The 21,202-nt window shown below is 52.2% G+C and overlaps 1 protein-coding gene across 1 annotated transcript in view; it reads left to right on the forward strand.

Annotated features, from left to right (window-relative positions):
- The first annotated feature begins 408 nt into the window (after nucleotides 1-408).
- Nucleotides 409-21,202, forward strand: part of LOC123768402 (uncharacterized) — a 107,391-nt gene continuing 86,597 nt past the window's right edge. The window contains 1 exon segment of the mRNA XM_069336366.1: nucleotides 409-467. Coding sequence (XP_069192467.1) covers nucleotides 424-467 — 44 coding nt within the window. The 5' untranslated portion in view covers nucleotides 409-423.

Here is a 21,202-nt window from a genome sequence, read left to right on the forward strand (position 1 = left end):
GAGTCTGGGTGTCATGATACACCCCCAGGTGAGTGTAGGTGTCCCCTGGGGGAGTCTGGGTGTCATGATACACCCCCAGGTGAGTGTAGGTAGTGTGGGTGTCCCCTGGGGGAGTCTGGGTGTCATGATACACCCCCAGGTGAGTGTAGGTGGTGTGGGTGTCCCCTGGGGGAGTCTGGGTGTCGTGACACACCCCCAGGTGAGTGTAGGTGGTGTGGGTGTCCCAGGTGAGTGTGGGTGCCCCCGAGGCAACACATGATGCAGGTCCACAAACGTCTGATAGCAGTGACTCTATCAGAACATGTACATAGGAAAATTGTATACAAGTTTATGGTTATCATCATTATACTCAAAATACAAGTTGCTGAGATGTAAATGTGTGTGTTGTTGCTTTTCAGGTAACTAACGGCAGTGGCGGTGGTTATGGTCGGGGAGTGGCTGGTGGCGGCACCCTCGCCTCCCAGGAGGTAAGTCAACAATATGAACCAAGGGCCAGATTCACGCAAGCACTTACTCAAGCACTTACGAACGTGTACATCTTTTCTCAATCTTTGACGGTTTTGGTTACATTTATTAAACAGTTTACAAGCATGAAGAATTCTCAATCAACTGTTGCTATTTATATATTTATATATATACAAGAAGGTACATTGGGTTTGTGAGAATACATTTAATAGTACAGTATTTACACTCTTGTAAAGCCGTACGCGCAGCGTTTCAGGCAGAATTGTTCGGTTATTGTTATAAACAGCCTCCTGGTGCTTCAGAGTTCATTAACTGTTTAATAATTGAAAACAAAGTCGCCAAAGATTGAGAAAAGATGTACAGGTTCGTAAGTGCTTGCGTAACTGCTTCGTGAATCTGGCCTCAGGAGAATGGTGGGTGGTGGCTGGCAGTGTCTACACGTGGACACACACCGTTGCTGGCCGAGCCCTGAGGCCCACCTTGCCAGCTGGTCATTGTCGGATGTAGCGGCTCCAATCCCTCCTGCTCTCTCTTATTTTTTGGACAGTTTCATCAGCCTGTGGTGGTGGCGGCCTTGTGGAGTAGCCCGGCCCATAACTCCCACAACCCCATCAAGTAGTTATCAAGCAGGTATCACTAATGTATTGTGGGAACTGTTAGTTTATTCCATTTGCCATTACGATGGTAATGTATTATGTATTGTTATGTATTAATGTATTACGATGGTAATTGTATTGTTAACAGGCCAACGACTCGTCTTCGCCTCCAGTTTCCGCCGTGTCCTCCCTCTCCTGTTATAAATGTATCAACTTGCTCTTTTATATAAGTTATAAGACAAGTATGTCTGTCGGGAGTAGTGTATGGCCTGAAGGCAACTACTGGCGCCCTTGTCGTGCAGTACTTGTCTCTCCCCGGTCGGCCGAGCGGACACCACGCGGGACTTGTGGTCCTGGGTTCGATCCCAGGCGCCGGCGAGAAACAATGGGCAGAGTTTCTTTCACCCTATGCCCCTGTTACCTAGCAGTAAAATAGGTACCTGGGTGTTAGTCAGCTGTCACGGGCTGCTTCCTGGGGGTAGAGGCCTGGTCGAGGACCGGGCCGCGTGGACACTAAAGCCCCGAAATCATCTCAAGATAACCTTCAAGATAGAAGAGTGTCTTCCTGTCTGGTTGTTCTGTGTGTCCAAGGCTGGAGGCCAGAGACTTAGGGCTAGCCTCACCCAACTGTGCAAGATGACACGTGGCAGGTGTGTGTGGCAGAGGCCGGTCCCGTCCCGTCCCCCCCACTCATCCCCCTTTAGGAAATATTGGCTCCTGTCTTTTTCATGGTCTGAAATCGGGGACTTGTTTTCCATAGAATTCTTCGCAGTTGTCCAGTAACTCTAAATATGGTAATAATACTAAAAAAAAACTGTCCATAATATTAATTGGTTTTCTTTTTTTTAGGGAGGGAGAGAGAGAGAGAGAGAGAGGAAGGGCAGAAGGAAGGGGAGAGGGGGGGGGAAGAGAGGGTAGGAGTGAGGGGACTGTAGGGGAGAGGGGGATTTGGAGAGATAGTGGAGGGGGGGAGGAGGAAGAGGGGGGGATTGCAAGAGAAAAAGAGAGAGAGAGAGGGGGGGGGATGGAGGGAAAGAGTGAGGGGGGAGGGGAGGAGAGGGGGAGGGGGGCCCCGGGTACAGCCCGGTACCCCATCTAGTAAACTATATATCAATCGCCCGTAAAAAAAAACCATTGGCCCGAAAAAAAACAATGTATCGCTTGCCCCCCCCCTCCCCCCCCCCCACACACTCCCTGGAAAAAAACACCCTGTTTGTCTGCCGGGAAAATCCTGCCGGCCATCCGCCATGTTTGAGAATAAATGCGTGATGAGGCCATATTATTTACTGTCTACCTACCTTGTGTAGCTTCCGGGGATCAACAACCCCGCGGCCCGGTCTCTAACCAGGCCTCCCGATTAGTCGTCTGGTCAACCAGGCTGCTGGCCGCGGCTGCTCGCAGCCTGACGTACGAATCACAGCCTGGTTGATCAGGTATCCTAGTATCAGCATGCGTGCATATCAGGTATCAGGTATCGGCATGCGTTTAAGCTTTATATTTGTTCGTGCGCGTTCTTCTGCTTAGTTAATTTTGCAGAAGGAGCCTCCATCACCAGTACCTTCTGAGGTACTGGTGATGGAGGCTCTGGTACTGGGTGATGGTGGCTCTGGTACTGGGGCGATCCTCGGCTCATGTGAGGATCCAACCCGTCCTCGACTCAAGTCCATTACATCCAGCGGTCGCCCCCACAGACGCATTCATAAATTTTAACATGCTGTTCATTCAGAACAAGAATTTTCTCAAATATAAATTAATATTATATATTAGCATATTGTGTATATATAGTCATAGGTTAGGTTAGGTCAGGTGTTTAGGTTCGGTTGGCGATTATTTGCATTTGTAGTACGTGGGTGAAGCATTTATAGCGAAGTGGTTCGAACAAAACTCGTCAGTGAAGCACTTGTTCCGGAAGTGTTCGAACGTCAGCAGTTGTGAGTCGTGTGTAAACCGTTTTTCATTCATAAACAGGGGGTTTGGCGGGTGCATGGAATCACTTTTGGATCTTTGTTTGGAGGACGGGCTAGAGGATCAGCTCAGCAGCTGTTAGTGTGTAAATGACTCAACACTCCCAGTTCCTAATGCCTCTACATTTGTTTTGTGTATATAGAGGAAGCGCCACCTGGCCTCCATGCTAGTGTGCGCGCGATTGATCTTGCAGAACGGAACACTGCAAGATCATTGTGTTCTGCAATCTTGCAGAACACAATGATCGAGGGGTATTTGGGTGTTTAGTAGTGTGTATTCAGCCGTGAAAGTTTCCCGTTCTCTCGATTCGCCACTGCGTAAAAAAAATGCAACTGTACTGCCGCCTTGTGCGCTTCTTGTAAGGTGGATCTCTGCCACCTACCGTGGGTGTGTTATTAGCCCAGGTCAACACATGGCACCACACCATGACACTCTGGCACCATGACCAAGTTTCCATGGAGAGTGCCAGCTGGAGCCACGGGAGCTGCGCCAGTACACACAGTTATTAACCTGAATAATCGTTACTGTTCCCAGTAGTGGTCCCGGTACCAGGAGCGAGGCGCTCCTGTACCAGCTGCAGTCATAGACAACTGAAGTTACGTACACAGAGGACAACAAAGAAATTAGTGATATTCTAAGAGGCCAGTATAGAGGCTATGTTTAGCACACCAATAAACAACATGAAAGTTCACGGGAGACATCTCCCGTCACGCAGGGTGCAGTCGCACCTCCACAGATCTCCAGTATCATCTCTTGCTACTGGTAATGGCTCAAAAGGGCCACCACTTACGGGCTATTCATGCCCGTGCCACCTCTTGGGTGACTTAATTTTTATCTATCAATCAATCAACATGAAAGTTGATGACCCAGACAGCTTCTTTATGAATGACATTCAAGCTGCAGATAATATAACGGATATTACCATGAACTCGGAAGACTTTGGAAGAGAAATTGACAATATGCCTATGCACTCAGCTCCTGGGCCTGACTCATGGAATTCAATATCCATAAAGAAATGTAAAGTACCAGTAGCGCGAGCAAACTCCAGGAAAATACTCCCACTATGTCATCAGGATTGTTTGACGTCCAGGGCGGACAGCATCACTCCTGCCCCCCCCCCCCCCCCCACCTCCTCTCTCTCTCTGTCTCTGTTTCTCTCTGTCTCTCTCTCTCTCTCTCTGTTTCTCTCTGTCTCTCTCTCTCTCTGTTTCTCTCTGTCTCTCTCTCTCTCTGTCTCTCTCTCTCTCTCTCTGTCTCTGTTTCTCTCTGTCTCTCTCTGTCTCTGTTTCTCTCTGTCTCTCTCTCTGTCTCTCTCTGTCTCTGTTTCTCTCTGTCTCTCTCTCTCTCTCTCTCTGTCTCTCTCTGTCTCTCTGTCTCTGTTTCTCTCTGTCTCTCTCTCTCTCGTTACTTTCGCTCTCAGACTCCCATTTCCGCCTCCGTGTCCTCTCCGCTGTGACAATAGAGCAATGACATGTTTCTCGAGCGAAGATTTATAATTACAAAGCATTTCCCGCTCCAGTGAAGGGTTGAGGGGCGTGTAGGGCGCCGTTATGAACGGGGAAGGTGATGGGACGTTCACCACCCCCACATAACTCTCACCTACCTTGAGGTGCTTCCAGGGCTTAATGTCCCCGCGGTCCGGTCGTCGACCAGGCCTCCTGGTTGTTGGACTCGTCAACCAGGCTGTTAGACGCGGCTGCTCGCATAACACCCGCAACATCTTGGTCTTCAGGTTATCTTTATCTTGAGATGATTTCGGGGCTTAGCGTCCCCGCGGCCCAGTCCCTGACCAGGCCTCCTTTTTGTTACACACCCCCAGGAAGCAGCCCGTAGCAGCTGTCTAACTCCCAGGTACGTATTTACTGCTAGGTAACAGGAGCATCAGGGTGAAAGAAACTCTGCTCATTTGTTTCCGCCTACACCGGGGATTGAACCCAGAACCTCAGGACAACGAATCCGAAGCGCTGTCCACTCAGCTGTCAAGCCCCCTCGCAACATACCACAAAACTCGTTGTATTCGTCTATTCAGTCACCTACAAGAAGATACACATGGTTCTGTTATTACAGAGTGTGGTGGTTAACTAGCACGTTGCCGGGGAGCCACAAACACCTGTAGTGTTTCCAGCCAGTCATACAATCAGGAGCAGACAGCAGTCGGTCACGTTGCACAATCTCCACCAACCATTCTCTCACCTCTCGGTCGTCAGTAACCAACCCCGCGCCAGGCGCCACCTCACTTGCAGATCCCCCCTCCTCCCCCCCCCCCCGGACACCAGCAGTCACAGACTATTGTTCCCACCACCAGTCCCCGCTGTGGCGCCTTGCTCTCACCTCTTGTACCTGGCCACCTCATTGTGGGCTGTGTCGGGTGTCCCAGTGTGGGGTGGAGGGGGCGTCAGGTGTCCCAGTGTGGGGTGGAGGGGGCGTCAGGTGTCCCAGTGTGGGGTGGAGGGGGCGTCAGGTGTCCCAGTGTGGGGTGGAGGGGGCGTCAGGTGTCTCAGTGTGGGGTGGAGGGGGCGTCAGGTGTCCCAGTGTGGGGTGGAGGGGGCGTCAGGTGTCTCAGTGTGGGGTGGAGGGGGCGTCAGGTGTCCCAGTGTGGGGTGGAGGGGGCGTCAGGTGTCCCAGTGTAGGGTGGAGGGGGCGTCAGGTGTCTCAGTGTGGGGTGGAGGGGGCGTCAGGTGTCCCAGTGTGGGGTGGAGGGGGCGTCAGGTGTCCCAGTGTGGGGTGGAGGGGGCGTCAGGTGTCCCAGTGTAGGGTGGAGGGGGCGTCAGGTGTCTCAGTGTGGGGTGGAGGGGGCGTCAGGTGTCTCAGTGTGGGGTGGAGGGGGCGTCAGGTGTCTCAGTGTGGGGTGGAGGGGGCGTCAGGTGTCCCAGTGTGGGGTGGAGGGGGCGTCAGGTGTCCCAGTGTGGGGGTGGAGGGGGCGTCAGGTGTCCCAGTGTGGGGTGGAGGGGGCGTCAGGTGTCCCAGTGTGGGGGTGGAGGGGGCGTCAGGTGTCTCAGTGTGGGGTGGAGGAGGCGTCAGGTGTCCCAGTGTGGGGTGGAGGGGGCGTCAGGTGTCCCAGTGTGGGGTGGAGGGGGCGTCAGGTGTCCCAGTGTGGGGTGGAGGGGGCGTCAGGTGTCCCAGTGTGGGCTAGAGGTTTATTTTGCGTAGGTCAAATCCATTTTCAGAGGATATGTTAATTAGGAGTGCGTTATGTACGCGTCAGATGCTAGTTCATGGGCCCGCCTCTTAGTATCTATCTAGTTTCTAGAAAACTATCTAGTTTCCTCTTGAAGATGTCCACGGTTGTTCCGGCAATATTTCTTATGCTCGCTGGGAGGGTGTTGAACAACCGCGGACCTCTGATGTTTATACAGTGTTCTCTGATTGTGACTATGGCACCTCTGCTCTTCACTGGACCTCTGATGTTTATACAGTGTTCTCTGATTGTGACTATGGCACCCCTGCTCTTCACTGGTTCTATTCTGCATTTTCTTCCATATCGTTCACTCCAAAACGTTGTTATTTTACTGTGTAGATTTGGGATCTGGCCCTCCAGTATCTTCCATGTATGAGGTACACCCCCCCCCCCGCCTAGGATAAGTATGAGATGCATAATGAACTAAACTAAAAACCCGCTTGTGGAAGCTTGTACCTGAGTGGTGTTAAGAGAGGCACCGCCCTAAAGCATAATAGAGTGAGTTAGTTATGGTGATGAGGGAGGGAGGGGGATGAGGAGGGAGGGGGGGAGTTTGGGGATGAGGAGGGAGGGAGGGAGGGGTGGGGATGAGGAGGGAGGGAGGGAGGGGTGGGGATGAGGAGGGAGGGAGGGAGTTAGGGAGGGGTGGGGATGAGGGAGGAAGGGTTGGGGATGAGGGGGGAGGGACAACTGGCCTGGCAGGGCCTGGGTCGGGGCCACAGGGCCCCAGCACCCCGGCGGAGAGAGAAAGATTGCCAGACCAAACACTTAAAATTCCTCAGCATCTATCGGCAGTGTGTTTACCTTCCGCCGCTGGGAGAGGAGGCAGACGCTGGGGGGGGGGGGGGGAGAAGATGGGTATAAAATAAACAGAACGAAGAGGAGATACATAGAGGCGGAATGGGAAGGGCGAGGAAAAGGGAAGTTACCTTGAGGTGTTTTCGGGGCTTAGCATCCTCGCGGCCCGGTCGTCGATCATGCCTCCTCAAAAGGCCTGGGAGTTAATAACAAAGGAATTGTACCTGGATGAGTTTCTGGGAGCTCTTCTACTTCCCAAGCTCGGGGCCAGGCTTTACTTGTGAGTGCTTGGTCCACCAGACTGTTGCTTGGAGCGGCCCGCAGGCCCACTACAGCCCAGATGATCCGGCATTTCTTGCAGAAAAGTGTTTTTTTTTTCCTTAAACTTCCACTTTTCATTCGGCAATATTTCTTATACTCGCTGGGAGTATGTTCAACAACCGTGGACCTCTGATGTTCATGCAGTGTACTCCGACTGTGCCTATGGCACCTCTGCTCTTCACTGGTTCTATTCTACGTTTCCTTCCATATCGTTCACAACAGTATGTTGTTATTTTACTGTGCAAATTTGGGACCTGACTTTCCAGTATCTTCCATGTATATATTATTTTATACATCTCTCATCTCCTTTCCAAGGAGTACATTTAGAGAGTTTTTAGACGATCCCAATAGTTTAGGTGCTTTATCGTGTCTATCCCAGCCTTGTATGTTCTCTGTATTCCCTCTATTTCAGTAAATCTCTCCAGCTCTAATCTACAGTAGTCCCTAGTCAATTAAAGAAGATCAAGTCCAAGTGCAGTGAAAAGCTCTGTACCCCAGGACACAGTCCTTGCACCGCTGCTATTTCTCATTCTTATCTCGGATATAGACAAAAATGGTAGTAACAGCTTCATGTCATCTTTGTTGATGATACAAATATCAGCATGAAAATTTCCTCTATAAAAGACACTGAAAACCTGCAGGCAGATATTTATAAAATCTTCGATTGGGCAACTGAAAATAACATGATGTTTAACGGTGACAAGTTCCAGGTACTGAGGTATGGTGGAGACGAGGAACGTAAACGAAACACAGGGTACAGGACACGATCACACCTACTCATATCAGGAAAACAACATGTAAAAGATCTGGGAACTATGATGTCTGACGACCTGACATTTAGTGAACATAACCAGCAAATATAGCGGCGGCCAGGAAAATGATCGGATGGATTATGAGAACGTTCAAATCCAGAGACCTCACAGCAATGTTAATACTATTTAATAATATCACTGGTGCTGTCCTGTCTTGAGTATTGCTCGGTACTCACTTCCACTTTCAGAGCGGGAGAGATCTTTGAATTAGAGGAAATTCAGAGAATTTATATATTGCATTGAAACAATGAACCATCTAAATTATTGGGACCGTCTCAAAGCTCTAAATATGTACTCTCTGGAAAGGAGACGAGAAAGGTATCAAATAATATATACATCGAAGATACTGGAAGGCCAGGTCCCAAATTTACACATGAGAATAACAACATGGCTATGAGACCAAAGTCACCACCAACAACTGACTACGCCACGGACTCCTCAGACGAGGGAATCTCAGTAAGAGTTCCCTCGCCGCGACACTTCCCCTACTCCGTACAAGACCACATGGAGGCCACACCATCCAACCCCAATGACAGCACAGGCATGTCAACTGGTAGCAAGACTCAGACTAAGAAAGAATGGAAGACCTTCAGAAAGATCTTCACTAAAACACCAGCTCTATAGGTGGCATATCTAGCCCACCGAGATAGCCCCCCCTCCTAACCTCACCCCAACAAAAATCATCCATCCACTGATCAGCTATCAGCTATTGGTACTGGTAATGGTTTGAAAGAGCCTCCACTTACGGGCTATTCATGCCCGTGCCACCTTTTTAGGTGGCATAATCTTATCAATCGGTACTATATTGGTACCGGAATTATAGTGGTACTAGTACTACAGTGTACTGGTATTTTAGTGGTACAGTACTGGTATTATAGTGGTACCGGTACTATAGTGGTACCGGTGCTATAGTTGTACCAGTTCTACAGTGGTAGCGGTACTACAGTGGTACCGGTGCTCAGGGGCTGTGTACCAGTGTGCAGTAAAACAACAAACGGCTGGTAAGGGGAGAGTGCTGATGGGGGGGGGGGTAACCCCAGGGGGTTTGTACTGCTAAATTTATGGGAACATTTAAAGATGATAGTGTGATAGTAGGCTTGTGTGTGTGTGTGTGTGTGTGTGTGTGTGTGTGTGTGTGTGTGTGTGTGTGTGTGTGTGTGTGTGTGTGTGTGTGTGTGTGAGTGTGTGTGTGTGTGTGGGTGTGTGTGTGTGTGTGGGTGTGTGTGTGTGTGTGGGTGTGTGTGTGTGGGTGTGTGTGTGTGTGTGTGTGTGTGGGTGGGTTTTTTTAGAGAGAGAGAGAGAGAGAGAGAGAGAGAGAGAGAGAGAGAGAAACTGAGAGACAAATGACAGAGCGAATCCCGTATCAATTTCCAGCAACTTACCAGCCGTGAGCCTCATCACGTTACAGGCACACATCAGGTGCCACCCTCGCCTCGCTGCCTTGTACACACCTTCCCTTGCCTCCCAGGACGGCTGCCTGCCTCGTCCCGCACCACCACCACACCCACTCAGGTACCTTCCCACACACCACGGCCGCCAGCCTCGTCCCGGAAGTGTACCGTACCACGGCCCGTGTACCGTACCGTAGTGTACCGTACCGGCCCGTACCACGGAAGCGGTACGGGCCGCTGACGGCAGCTCCGGCTACCATGCTTAGCATTATGTTGGTCGCCAACTTAATGTCCTCTTGGTCCTTTCGTCTCGTCTCTCTTAACCCTTCATATCTCGTCCTCGCCGTCGGCGGCCGAGGGGAGACGGAGAGATAAGTATGAGAACATGTGATGATGGCGGCCCTTGTGAGGCTTGTGTGTGTATTGTCTAGGGGGCGAGGGATGGGGTCAATCATCCTGGGACTATTTACAGAGTTCAACATATATCATCCCAGAGGGGAGGGGGGAGAAAAAAAAGTCAATACGGGACGTTCTACTGTATAATGTTCAAGGGAGTGCATGTTTTCTCCTTCACAAAGTTGACACATAGTGTATTGCGACACTTTCACAAAGTTGACACATAGTGTATTGCGACACTTTCATAAAGTTGACACATAGTGTATTGAACACTTTCAATACACCACGAATAGAAATAACACTTTTATAGAAAGCTACAACTCCATAGCCCAGAAGCTATGGTAGTAGCTCCTGGAGTATGGTAGTAGCTCCTGGAGTATGGTAGTAGCTCCTGGAGTATGGTAGTAGCTCCTGGAGTATGGTAGTAGCTCCTGGAGTATGGTAGTAGCTCCTGGAGTATGGTAGTAGCTCCTGGAGTATGGTGGTAGCTCCTGGAGTATGGTGGTAGCTCCTGGACTATGGTGGTAGCTCCTGGACTATGGTAGTAGCTCCTGGACTATGGTAGTAGCTCCTGGACTATGGTAGTAGCTCCTGGACTATGGTAGTAGCTCCTGGACTATGGTAGTAGCTCCTGAACTATGGTGGTAGCTCCTGGACTATGGTGGTAGCTCCTGGAGTATGGTAGTAGCTCCTGAACTATGGTGGTAGCTCCTGGACTATGGTGGTAGCCCCTGGACTATGGTGGTAGCCCCTGGACTGTGGTAGTAGCTCCTGGACTATGGTGGTAGCCCCTGGACTATGGTGGTAGCCCCTGGACTGTGGTAGTAGCTCCTGGACTATGGTAGTAGCTCCTGGACAATGGTGGTAGCCCCTGGACTATGGTGGTAGCTCCTGGACTATGGTAGTAGCCCCTGGACTATGGTAGTAGCCCCTGGACTATGGTAGTAGCTCCTGGACTATGGTGGTAGCCCCTGGACTATGGTGGTAGCCCCTGGACTGTGGTAGTAGCTCCTGGACTATGGTAGTAGCTCCTGGACTATGGTGGTAGCCCCTGGACTATGGTGGTAGCTCCTGGACTATGGTAGTAGCTCCTGGACTATGGTAGTAGCTCCTGGACTATGGTAGTAGCTCCTGGACTATGGTGGTAGCTCCTGGACTATGGTGGTAGCCCCTGGACTATGGTGGTAGCCCCTGAACTATGGTGGTAGCCCCTGGACTATGGTGGTAGCCCCTGGACTATGGTGGTAGCCCCTGGACTATGGTGGTAGCTCCTGGACTATGGTAGTAGCCCCTGGACTAGGGTAGTAGCCTCTGGACTATGGTGGTAGCTCCTGGACTATGGTGGTAGCCCCTGGACTATGGTGGTAGCCCCTGGACTATGGTGGTAGCCCCTGGACTATGGTGGTAGCCCCTGGACTAGGGTAGTAGCCCCTGGACTATGGTGGTAGCTCCTGGACTATGGTAGTAGCTCCTGGACTAGGGTAGTAGCTCCTGGACTATGGTGGTAGCCCCTGGACTAGGGTAGTAGCCCCTGGACTATGGTGGTAGCTCCTGGACTATGGTGGTAGCCCCTGGACTATGGTGGTAGCCCCTGGACTATGGTGGTAGCCCCTGGACTATGGTGGTAGCCCCTGGACTATGGTGGTAGCCCCTGGACTAGGGTAGTAGCCCCTGGACTATGGTGGTAGCTCCTGGACTATGGTAGTAGCCCCTGGACTAGGGTAGTAGCCCCTGGACTAGGGTAGTAGCCCCTGGACTAGGGTAGTAGCCCCTGGACTAGGGTAGTAGCCCCTGGACTAGGGTAGTAGCCCCTGGACTAGGGTAGTAGCCCCTGGACTAGGGTAGTAGCCCCTGGACTATGGTAGTAGCCCCTGGACTATGGTAGTAGCCCCTGGACTAGGGTAGTAGCCCCTGGACTAGGGTAGTAGCCCCTGGACTATGGTAGTAGCCCCTGGACTATGGTAGTAGCTCCTGGACTATGGTAGTAGCCCCTGGACTATGGTAGTAGCTCCTGGACTAGGGTGGTAGCCCCTGGACTATGGTGGTAGCTCCTGGACTATGGTAGTAGCCCCTGGACTATGGTGGTAGCTCCTGGACTATGGTAGTAGCCCCTGGACTAGGGTAGTAGCCCCTGGACCAGGGTAGTAGCCCCTGGACTAGGGTAGTAGCCCCTGGACTAGGGTAGTAGCCCCTGGACTATGGTGGTAGCTCCTGGACTATGGTAAAAACGTAGAAATCAAAGCAGTCAAAAATCAGCCAAACGACACTATTGAGAGGAAAAAAGCAACATAAAAGTTCTGAGAGTAATCATGTCGACAAAACCTTACTCTAAAGAGTACAGAGTAGTGGCTGTCACCAGCACAAAAATGACAGCAGATTCAATTTTAATAACAATCTGATTAACTGGAAACGAATAAAGTAAGACTTCGCAGAAATATGCTGGGAAGAACAGCTACCTTGAGGTTACCTTGAGGTGCTTCCGGGGCTTAGTGTCTCCGCGGCCCGGTCGTCGACTAGGCCTCCTGGTTGCTGGACTGGACAGCTACATAAGGGAAATTTCAACCTTTAAACCCTTCAACTTGCATCAAATTGGCACTGTAGTAATAGAAACATATAGACGGTATATATAGCACTAAGAAGAAAAAGGAAATTGGAACGAGTACGAGGCTCCCTCTATAGGCGAAGACAACAAAGAGCAGAGCCTCTGAGACGCTCCACACTCTCCCAACACCGACCAGGAAGGTTGTGTTGGGACATATAAATGATCGAGCTCAAGCTGAGAGAATCATATACCATCCAAGAGAGACAAAGGGAGCAAAAGGCCATAAGGGAAACAGAGAGGAACCCGAAATACTTTTTCTCGTATGCAAAAACAAGAAAAACTTCACCCATCATCGGGCCCTTGTGCGAGGCTGATGGAACTTTCCCAGATGACAACAGAGTGAAACACTGAGGCGTCAGTACGATTCTGTCTTCAGTAACCACTGACCACATTGATGACCGATGATCCAAATGAATTCTTCATGAATGTGACACCAACATGGAACCCCAAAATATCAGATGTCACCCCAACCCTTTAGGAGTTTGAAGTAGCCATAGACAGCATGTCCAGGCACTCGGCACCAGGAATAGACTCCTGGAATTATATATTCATCAAGAAGTGCACAACACCACTATCACAGGCCCTAAACATCTTTTAGGGACGGAGCCTAGCTACTGGCGTCGTCCCTGACATACTTAAAACAGCGGAGATCGCGCCACTCCACAATGGAGGTAGTAAAGCAGATACCAAATATTATAGACCAATAGCCCTAACCTCACAACATCATAACAATCTTTGAAAGAGTGCTAAGAAGTAAGATTACATAAAGTAAGATAGCATCTAGTGCCATGTCATAGTGGTCCAGCAACTGTGACAGGCAAGAGCGCCCTGTTCTGAAACCATGTTGTCCGGGGTTATGGAGATGCTGTGATTCCAGGTATTTTGTGATCTTACTTCTAAGCACTCAAAGATTTTTATAATGAGCAAAGATTTTTCCCCTTTGTGTTGCATTAGAGTCCCAAACATGGCAGAAGAGAGCATTGTTCGTGTCTGCAGACTTAATACTTCTTTTGTGTTCCTTAAGTCTGACGTTCAGAGTACGACCAGTTTCACCAAAGTATTGAGACCACAAGAGGAACAGGAAATATAAGAAACGCCAACATTGGAAGTATGAGCAGCAGTGTAAACCAGGTTGTACTTTATAAGGAGTATACCCAGGAGTCCTGTGTGTCTCCTGGGTGTCCTGTGTGTCTCCTGGGTGTCCTGTGTGTCTCCTGGGTGTCCTGTGTGTCTCCTGGGTATTCTGTGTGTGTCCTGTGTGTCTCCTGGGTGTCCTGTGTGTCTCCTGGGTATTCTGTGTGTGTCCTGTGTGTCCTGTGTGTGTCCTGTGTGTCTCCTGGGTGTCCTGTGTGTCTCCTGGGTGTCCTGTGTGTCTCCTGGGTGTCCTGTGTGTCTCCTGGGTGTCCTGTGTGTCTCCTGGGTATTCTGTGTGTGTCCTGTGTGTCTCCTGGGTGTCCTGTGTGTCTCCTGTGTGTCTCCTGGGTGTCCTGTGTGTCTCCTGGGTGTCCTGTGTGTCTCCTGGGTGTCCTGTGTGTCTCCTGGGTGTCCTGTGTGTCTCCTGGGTGTGTGTGTGTGTGTCTCCTGGGTGTCCTGTGTGTCTCCTGGGTGTCCTGTGTGTCTCCTGGGTGTCCTGTGTGTCTCCTGGGTGTGTGTGTGTGTCTCCTGGGTGTACTTTATAAGCCACTAATGCTGTCCGGGCTACAATATTGTTCTAACAGCCCCATTCAAACCCGGAAAAGTTGCCGACCTGGAAAACATGCAGCTAAATTTTACCCTCGGAATCCATTCAATAAAACATTCAAATTATTGGGTGGGCTTAAACATGGTTCAGACTGGACTCGTATCTCCCCTCATCTCTTCTGTTTCTTTCCTTAACGCCTTTCAGGTTCCTGCAGCTCTTCCCCTCTCTACACCATTACCCACTCTTCCCCTTTGTTGCATCTGCTCCCGCCTCGGAGGATTCTGCAGCCTCTCCCCTCTCTGTAGTGGCCGCGGTAACTACCTCTTACATCTCACATATTTACTCCCAATAGGTTAACCCCCCCCCTCACCCCCCTCGTTACAAATGTTACATAACCCTCAGTGGTCTACATCTCATCCGGTGCTCCCTATCGTGTCCCCTCACCACTAGGGGTAACACAACCCCTCACTGTCACCCCTCACTGTCTCCCCTCACCCGGTGGCCTACATTCCTCACGGCGTTTGGCCTACATTTCCCCCCAATATTGTGTACTCCCGGGTCACCCTCTAGTCCTAGGCTCCCTCGCTCCCTTACCATTTTCCTGCCACGGTGCACCCTTACACCTTTCCCTTCACTGTATCCCCCTTCTAATATATTTTACCTCATTCTTTGTGTTCTGTCTTATTCCCCTTATGTTATACTGTCATGTTTCCCTCGTTGTGTGCTCTGGGTCCCTCGTGTCCCTGGGAACGGTCTAGGAGCATGGTGGCGGGCCCTGAGGGGCCAGGATACGCAGCAGGGGCTGTAGCAGTGGGCCCAGCGCACAACCTCGCTATACAAACGAAGCTCTTCGGTTGTTCGTTCATGTTTTCTCTCTTCCTCTCTCCCTCCCCAGTTTCCAACCCCTCACTCTCTGCCCTCCCTCCCCTGGCCTGGGAGAGCAGCAGCAGCAGTAGCAGCAGCAGCAGCAGCAGGAAGAGCACCAGCAATAGCAGGAGCTGCAGCAGCGGCAGTAGCACCAGCAGCAGCAGTAGTAGCAGCTGCAGCAGCAGGAGCAGTAGCAGCAGTAGCAGCAGCTGCAGCAGCGGCAGGAAGAGCAATAGCAGGAGCTGCAGCAGCGGCAGTAGCACCAGCAGCAGCAGTAGTAGCAGCTGCAGCAGCAGCTGCAGCAGCGGCAGGAAGAGCACCAGCAATCGCAGGAGCTGCAGCAGCGGCAGTAGCACCAGCAGCAGTAGTAGCAGATGCAGCAGCAGGAGCAGTAGCAGCAGCTGCGGCAGCAGCAGCAGGAGCAGCAGCAGGAGCAGTAGCAGCAGCTGCAGCAGCAGCAGGAGCAGTAGCAGCGGCAGTAGCAGCAGCTGCAGCAGCAGGAGCAGCAGGAGCAGTAGCAGCAGCAGCAGCAGGAGCAGTAGCAGCAGCAGCAGCAGCAGCAGCAGCAGCAGCAGCAGCAGGAGCAGTAGCAGCAGCAGTAGCAGTAGCAGCAGCAGTAGCAGCAGCGGCAGGAGCTGCAGCAGCAGCAGCAGGAGCAGGAGCTGCAGCAGCGGCAGTAGCACCAGCAGCAGCAGTAGTTGCAGCAGCAGCAGCAGCAGCAGTAGCAGCAGCTGCAGCAGCAGCAGCAGCGGCAGCAGCAGCAGCAGCAGGAGGTGCATGACCCTGAAAACTATTGATCGAGCGTCCTGCCTCTCTCCCCTCCCTCCCAAGGCCAAGATGTCCATTTACGCAGGGTGTCCTAGGTGTTTCCTGGGTGTCCTGTGTGTGTCCTGTGTCTCCTGGGTGTCCTAGGTGTTTCCTGTGTGACCTCTGTGTGTCCTGGGTGTCCTGTGTGTTTCTTGGGTGTCCTGTGTGTCTCCTGGGTGTCCTGTGTGTGTCCTGTGTGTGTCCTGTGTGTCTCCTGGGTGTCCTGTGTGTGTCCTGTGTCTCCTGGGTGTCCTAGGTGTTTCCTGGGTGTCCTGTGTGTCTCCTGGGTGTCCTGTGTGTCTCCTGGGTGTCCTGTGTGTCTCCTGGGTGTCCTGTGTGTCTCCTGGGTGTCCTGTGTGTTTCTTGGGTGTCCTGTGTGTCTCCTGGGTGTCTCCTGGGTGTCCTGTGTATCCTATATGTCTCCTGGGTGTCCTACCTTGAGGTTACCTTGAGGTGCTTCCGGGGCTTAGCGTCCCCGCGGCCTGGTCGTCGACCAGGCCTCCTGGTTGCTGGACTGATCAACCAGGCTGTTGGATTCAACTGCTTGCAGCCTGACGTACGAGTCACAGCCTGGTTGATCAGGTATCCTTTGGAGGTGCTTATCCAGTTCTCTCTCAGAGTACCTGTTGCACCTCTGCTTTTCAACGGGGGTATTCTGCACATCCTGCCATGTCTTCTGGTCTCATGTGATGTTATTTCTGTGTGCTGGTTTGGGACCAGCCCCTCTAATATTTTCCACGTGTAAATTATTATATATCTCTCCCGCCTGCGCTCAAGGGAGTACAGATTTAGGCTCTTTAGTCGGTCCCAGTAGTTTAGATGTTTTACTGAGTGGATTCTAGCAGTAAAGGATCTCTGCACGCTCTCCAGGTCAGCAATTTCTCCAGCTTTGAAAGGGGCTGTCATTGTGCAGCAGTACTCCACTCTAGAGAGCACAAGCGTTTTGAAAAGTGTCATCATCGGTATAGCATCTCTGGTGTGAAAAGTTCTTGTTATCCAACCTGTCATTTTTCTTGCAGTTGTGACGGCTACTTTATTGTGTTCTTTGAAGGTAAGGTCTTCCGACATGAGTACACCCAGATCCTTTACATTGCTTTTTCGTTCTATGTTATGATTTGCCTGAGTTTTGTACGTGGTTTCCGTTTTTATATTTTCATTTTTTCCATAGCGCATGAGCTGGAACTTATCTTCGTTAAACACCATATTATTTTCTGTGGCCTGATGATAACTATGGCATAACCCCCTTTGAAATTAAAAATGCACTTAAGAAAGGTAAGGTTACCTCTCCTGGAGAGGATGGCATCACATACAACACCATGAGAGTACTTGCTGAGCTGCCAAATAGCCCTTTGCTAGAATTGTTTAATCAAAGTCTAAGTCAGGGTGTTTTACCTGACCGCTGGACACAGGGACTCATAATACCCATACCCAAGCCTAATTCACAAAATTTCAGACACATCTCTCTGACGTCGTGCATGTGCAAAGTTCTTCAGAGGATTATACTCGACAGACTAATGTTTCAAATCAAGCCCCACCTTGCCCCTAACCTGTATGGTTTCCTTCCTGAAAGAAGTTTTTTGACACACTGTACTCCCCTTCATATAGTCTAGGGCAGCTGCACAAATGCACACGTACCTAAATGTGTTAATAAAAAAAATCCTAATTGATGGCCTCCCTCACTACTACAACACTTGGTCACCCTCAATACCACAGTTACACTTGTGGTAGTGTAAATGAATGAATGGTCCAACAAATGGCTACTAAAGTTCAATCCCAGTAAATGCAAGGTAATGAAACCAGGCGGTAGAAACAGGAGGCCAGACACAGGATACAGAATAGGAGATGAAGTACTTCATGAAACGGCCAGAGAAAGATCTAAGAGTTGATATCACACCAAACCTGTCTCCTGAAGCCCACATAAAAAGAATAACATTTGCGGCGTATGCGAGGCTGGCTAACATCAGAACTGCCTTCAGGAACCTGTGTAAGGCATCATTCTGGGCTCGTAGTCCTTAGGCCGTTTGTTAGGGGTGGCCCGCACCCCCCTTCACCCTGGAGTACACAGCTCCTGGAAGACACCCTTGTGCTCCCTCACGGGGGTCCCCAGTGGGGGCCGGGCAGGGCCCCCCCCCCCAGCCAGGGCGGCGGGTGACAGGGCCCCCAGACCAGCATGTTATGTAAACAGTGTTGACCTTGAGCACCCAAGCTTTCATTTACATTCAAATTAAAAGCAAACTTCACTCTTATCTCCACTACCTTCCCTTATGTAATCCTTCGTTTATTCCCCTCCCTTCCCTCTCCTTCCCTCCCTCCCCTCTCCTTCCCTCCCTCCCTCCCTCCTTCCTTCCCTCCTCCCCCCCCCCTCCCTTCCATCTTCTGCCCCTCCCTCTCTCCCAATACTCGCTCCCTCCCATCTTTGTCAGACGACACGTTCTGATGCGTCTAGGAACAGTATTTGAATAACTTCTCACCCGGGTGAACGACCGCTCACCAGGTGTGTGTGTGAGGGGTGAAGCTCACCAGGTGTGTGTGTGTGTGAAGCTCACCAGGTGTGTGTGTGAGGGGTGAAGCTCACCAGGTGTGTGTGAGGGGTGAAGCTCACCAGGTGTGTGTGTGAGGGGTGAAGCTCACCAGGTGTGTGTGTGTGTGAAGCTCACCAGGTGTGTGTGTGAGGGGTGAAGCTCACCAGGTGTGTGTGTGAGGGGTGAAGCTCACCAGGTGTGTGTGTGAGGGGTGAAGCTCACCAGGTGTGTGTGTGAGGGGTGAAGCTCACCAGGTGTGTGTGTGAGGGGTGAAGCTCACCAGGTGTGTGTGTGAGGGGTGACGCTCACCAGGTGTGTGTGTGAGGGGTGACGCTCACCAGGTGTGTGTGTGAGGGGTGAAGCTCACCAGGTGTGTGTGTGAGGGGTGACGCTCACCAGGTGTGTGTGAGGGGTGAAGCTCACCAGGTGTGTGTGTGAGGGGTGAAGCTCACCAGGTGTGTGTGTGAGGGGTGACGCTCACCAGGTGTGTGTGTGAGGGGTGACGCTCACCAGGTGTGTGTGTGAGGGGTGAAGCTCACCAGGTGTGTGTGTGAGGGGTGACGCTCACCAGGTGTGTGTGAGGGGTGACGCTCACCAGGTGTGTGTGAGGGGTGAAGCTCACCAGGTGTGTGTGTGAGGGGTGAAGCTCACCAGGTGTGTGTGTGAGGGGTGACGCTCACCAGGTGTGTGTGTGAGGGGTGACGCTCACCAGGTGTGTGTGTGAGGGGTGAAGCTCACCAGGTGTGTGTGTGAGGGGTGACGCTCACCAGGTGTGTGTGAGGGGTGACGCTCACCAGGTGTGTGTGTGAGGGGTGACGCTCACCAGGTGTGTGTGTGAGGGGTGACGCTCACCAGGTGTGTGTGTGAGGGGTGAAGCTCACCAGGTGTGTGTGTGAGGGGTGACGCTCACCAGGTGTGTGTGAGGGGTGAAGCTCACCAGGTGTGTGTGTGAGGGGTGACGCTCACCAGGTGTGTGTGTGAGGGGTGACGCTCACCAGGTGTGTGTGTGAGGGGTGACGCTCACCAGGTGTGTGTGTGAGGGGTGAAGCTCACCAGGTGTGTGTGTGAGGGGTGACGCTCACCAGGTGTGTGTGAGGGGTGACGCTCACCAGGTGTGTGTGTGAGGGGTGACGCTCACCAGGTGTGTGTGTGAGGGGTGACGCTCACCAGGTGTGTGTGTGAGGGGTGACGCTCACCAGGTGTGTGTGTGAGGGGTGACGCTCACCAGGTGTGTGTGTGAGGGGTGACGCTCACCAGGTGTGTGTGTGAGGGGTGAAGCTCACCAGGTGTGTGTGTGAGGGGTGAAGCTCACCAGGTGTGTGTGTGAGGGGTGACGCTCACCAGGTGTGTGTGTGAGGGGTGACGCTCACCAGGTGTGTGTGTGAGGGGTGACGTTCACCAGGTGTGTGTGTGAGGGGTGACGCTCACCAGGTGTGTGTGTGAGGGGTGACGCTCACCAGGTGTGTGTGTGAGGGGTGACGCTCACCAGGTGTGTGTGTGAGGGGTGACGCTCACCAGGTGTGTGTGTGAGGGGTGACGTTCACCAGGTGTGTGTGTGAGGGGTGACGCTCACCAGGTGTGTGTGTGAGGGGTGACGCTCACCAGGTGTGTGAGAGGGGTGACGCTCACCAGGTGTGTGTGTGTGTGAGGGGTGACGCTCACCAGGTGTGTGTGTGTGTGTGTGAGGGGTGACGCTCACCAGGTGTGTGAGGGGTGACGCTCACCAGGTGTGTGAGGGGTGACGCTCACCAGGTGTGTGAGAGGGGTGACGCTCACCAGGTGTGTGTGTGTGTGAGGGGTGACGCTCACCAGGTGTGTGTGTGTGTGTGTGAGGGGTGACGCTCACCAGGTGTGTGAGGGGTGACGCTCACCAGGTGTGTGAGAGGGGTGACGCTCACCAGGTGTGTGTGTGTGTGAGGGGTGACGCTCACCAGGTGTGTGTGTGTGTGTGTGAGGGGTGACGCTCACCAGGTGTGTGAGGGGTGACGCTCACCAGGTGTGTGTGTGTGTGTGTGTGAGGGGTGACGCTCACCAGGTGTGTGAGGGGTGACGCTCACCAGGTGTGTGAGGGGTGACGCTCACCAGGTGTGTGAGGGGTGACGCTCACCAGGTGTGTGAGGGGTGACGCTCACCAGGTGTGTGAGGGGTGACGCTCACCAGGTGTGTGAGGGGTGACGCTCACCAGGTGTGTGAGGGGTGACGCTCACCAGGTGTGTGAGGGGTGACGCTCACCAGGTGTGTGAGGGGTGACGCTCACCAGGTGTGTGTGTGCTGCACCACAGAACACAGACACAGGTACAGTGGGCGTGTCCTTGGAAGCGGACCTGTTATTGTTGTTGCTTCAGATTTAGCTACTCAGAACGAAGTGTCCATGTAGCACAGACTATGGTGAGCCCGACCCTTGCCGTTACTATATATACCATGTACTGTGCTGACCCCTCAGCACACAGGTGCCGCGTGTGGTACAAGTAACTGGACGACTGTGTACGGTGTTAGGCAACAACACGAGGGAGTACGCATGCGTGCGGCCGACTGGTAACAGCATCGTGTTTATTGATGGGGAAGATGACATGCTTCGACACGAACGGTGGCGTCCAGCTGGAGCGGGTTCGTGCCCCGAGGGTTTGTGGGGCTTTGTTTGGTGAGGCCATTACCAGATGTTGTACTTACATAATTGTACTTGCGGGGGTTGAGCTCGGGCACTTTGGTCCCGCCTCTCAACTGACAATCAACAGGTGTACAGGTTCCTGAGCCTACTGGGCTCTATCATATCTACACTTGAAACTGTGTATGGAGTCAGC

This window comes from Procambarus clarkii, chromosome 35 (assembly GCF_040958095.1).
Source record: "Procambarus clarkii isolate CNS0578487 chromosome 35, FALCON_Pclarkii_2.0, whole genome shotgun sequence".
Lineage (NCBI taxonomy): Eukaryota > Metazoa > Arthropoda > Malacostraca > Decapoda > Cambaridae > Procambarus > Procambarus clarkii.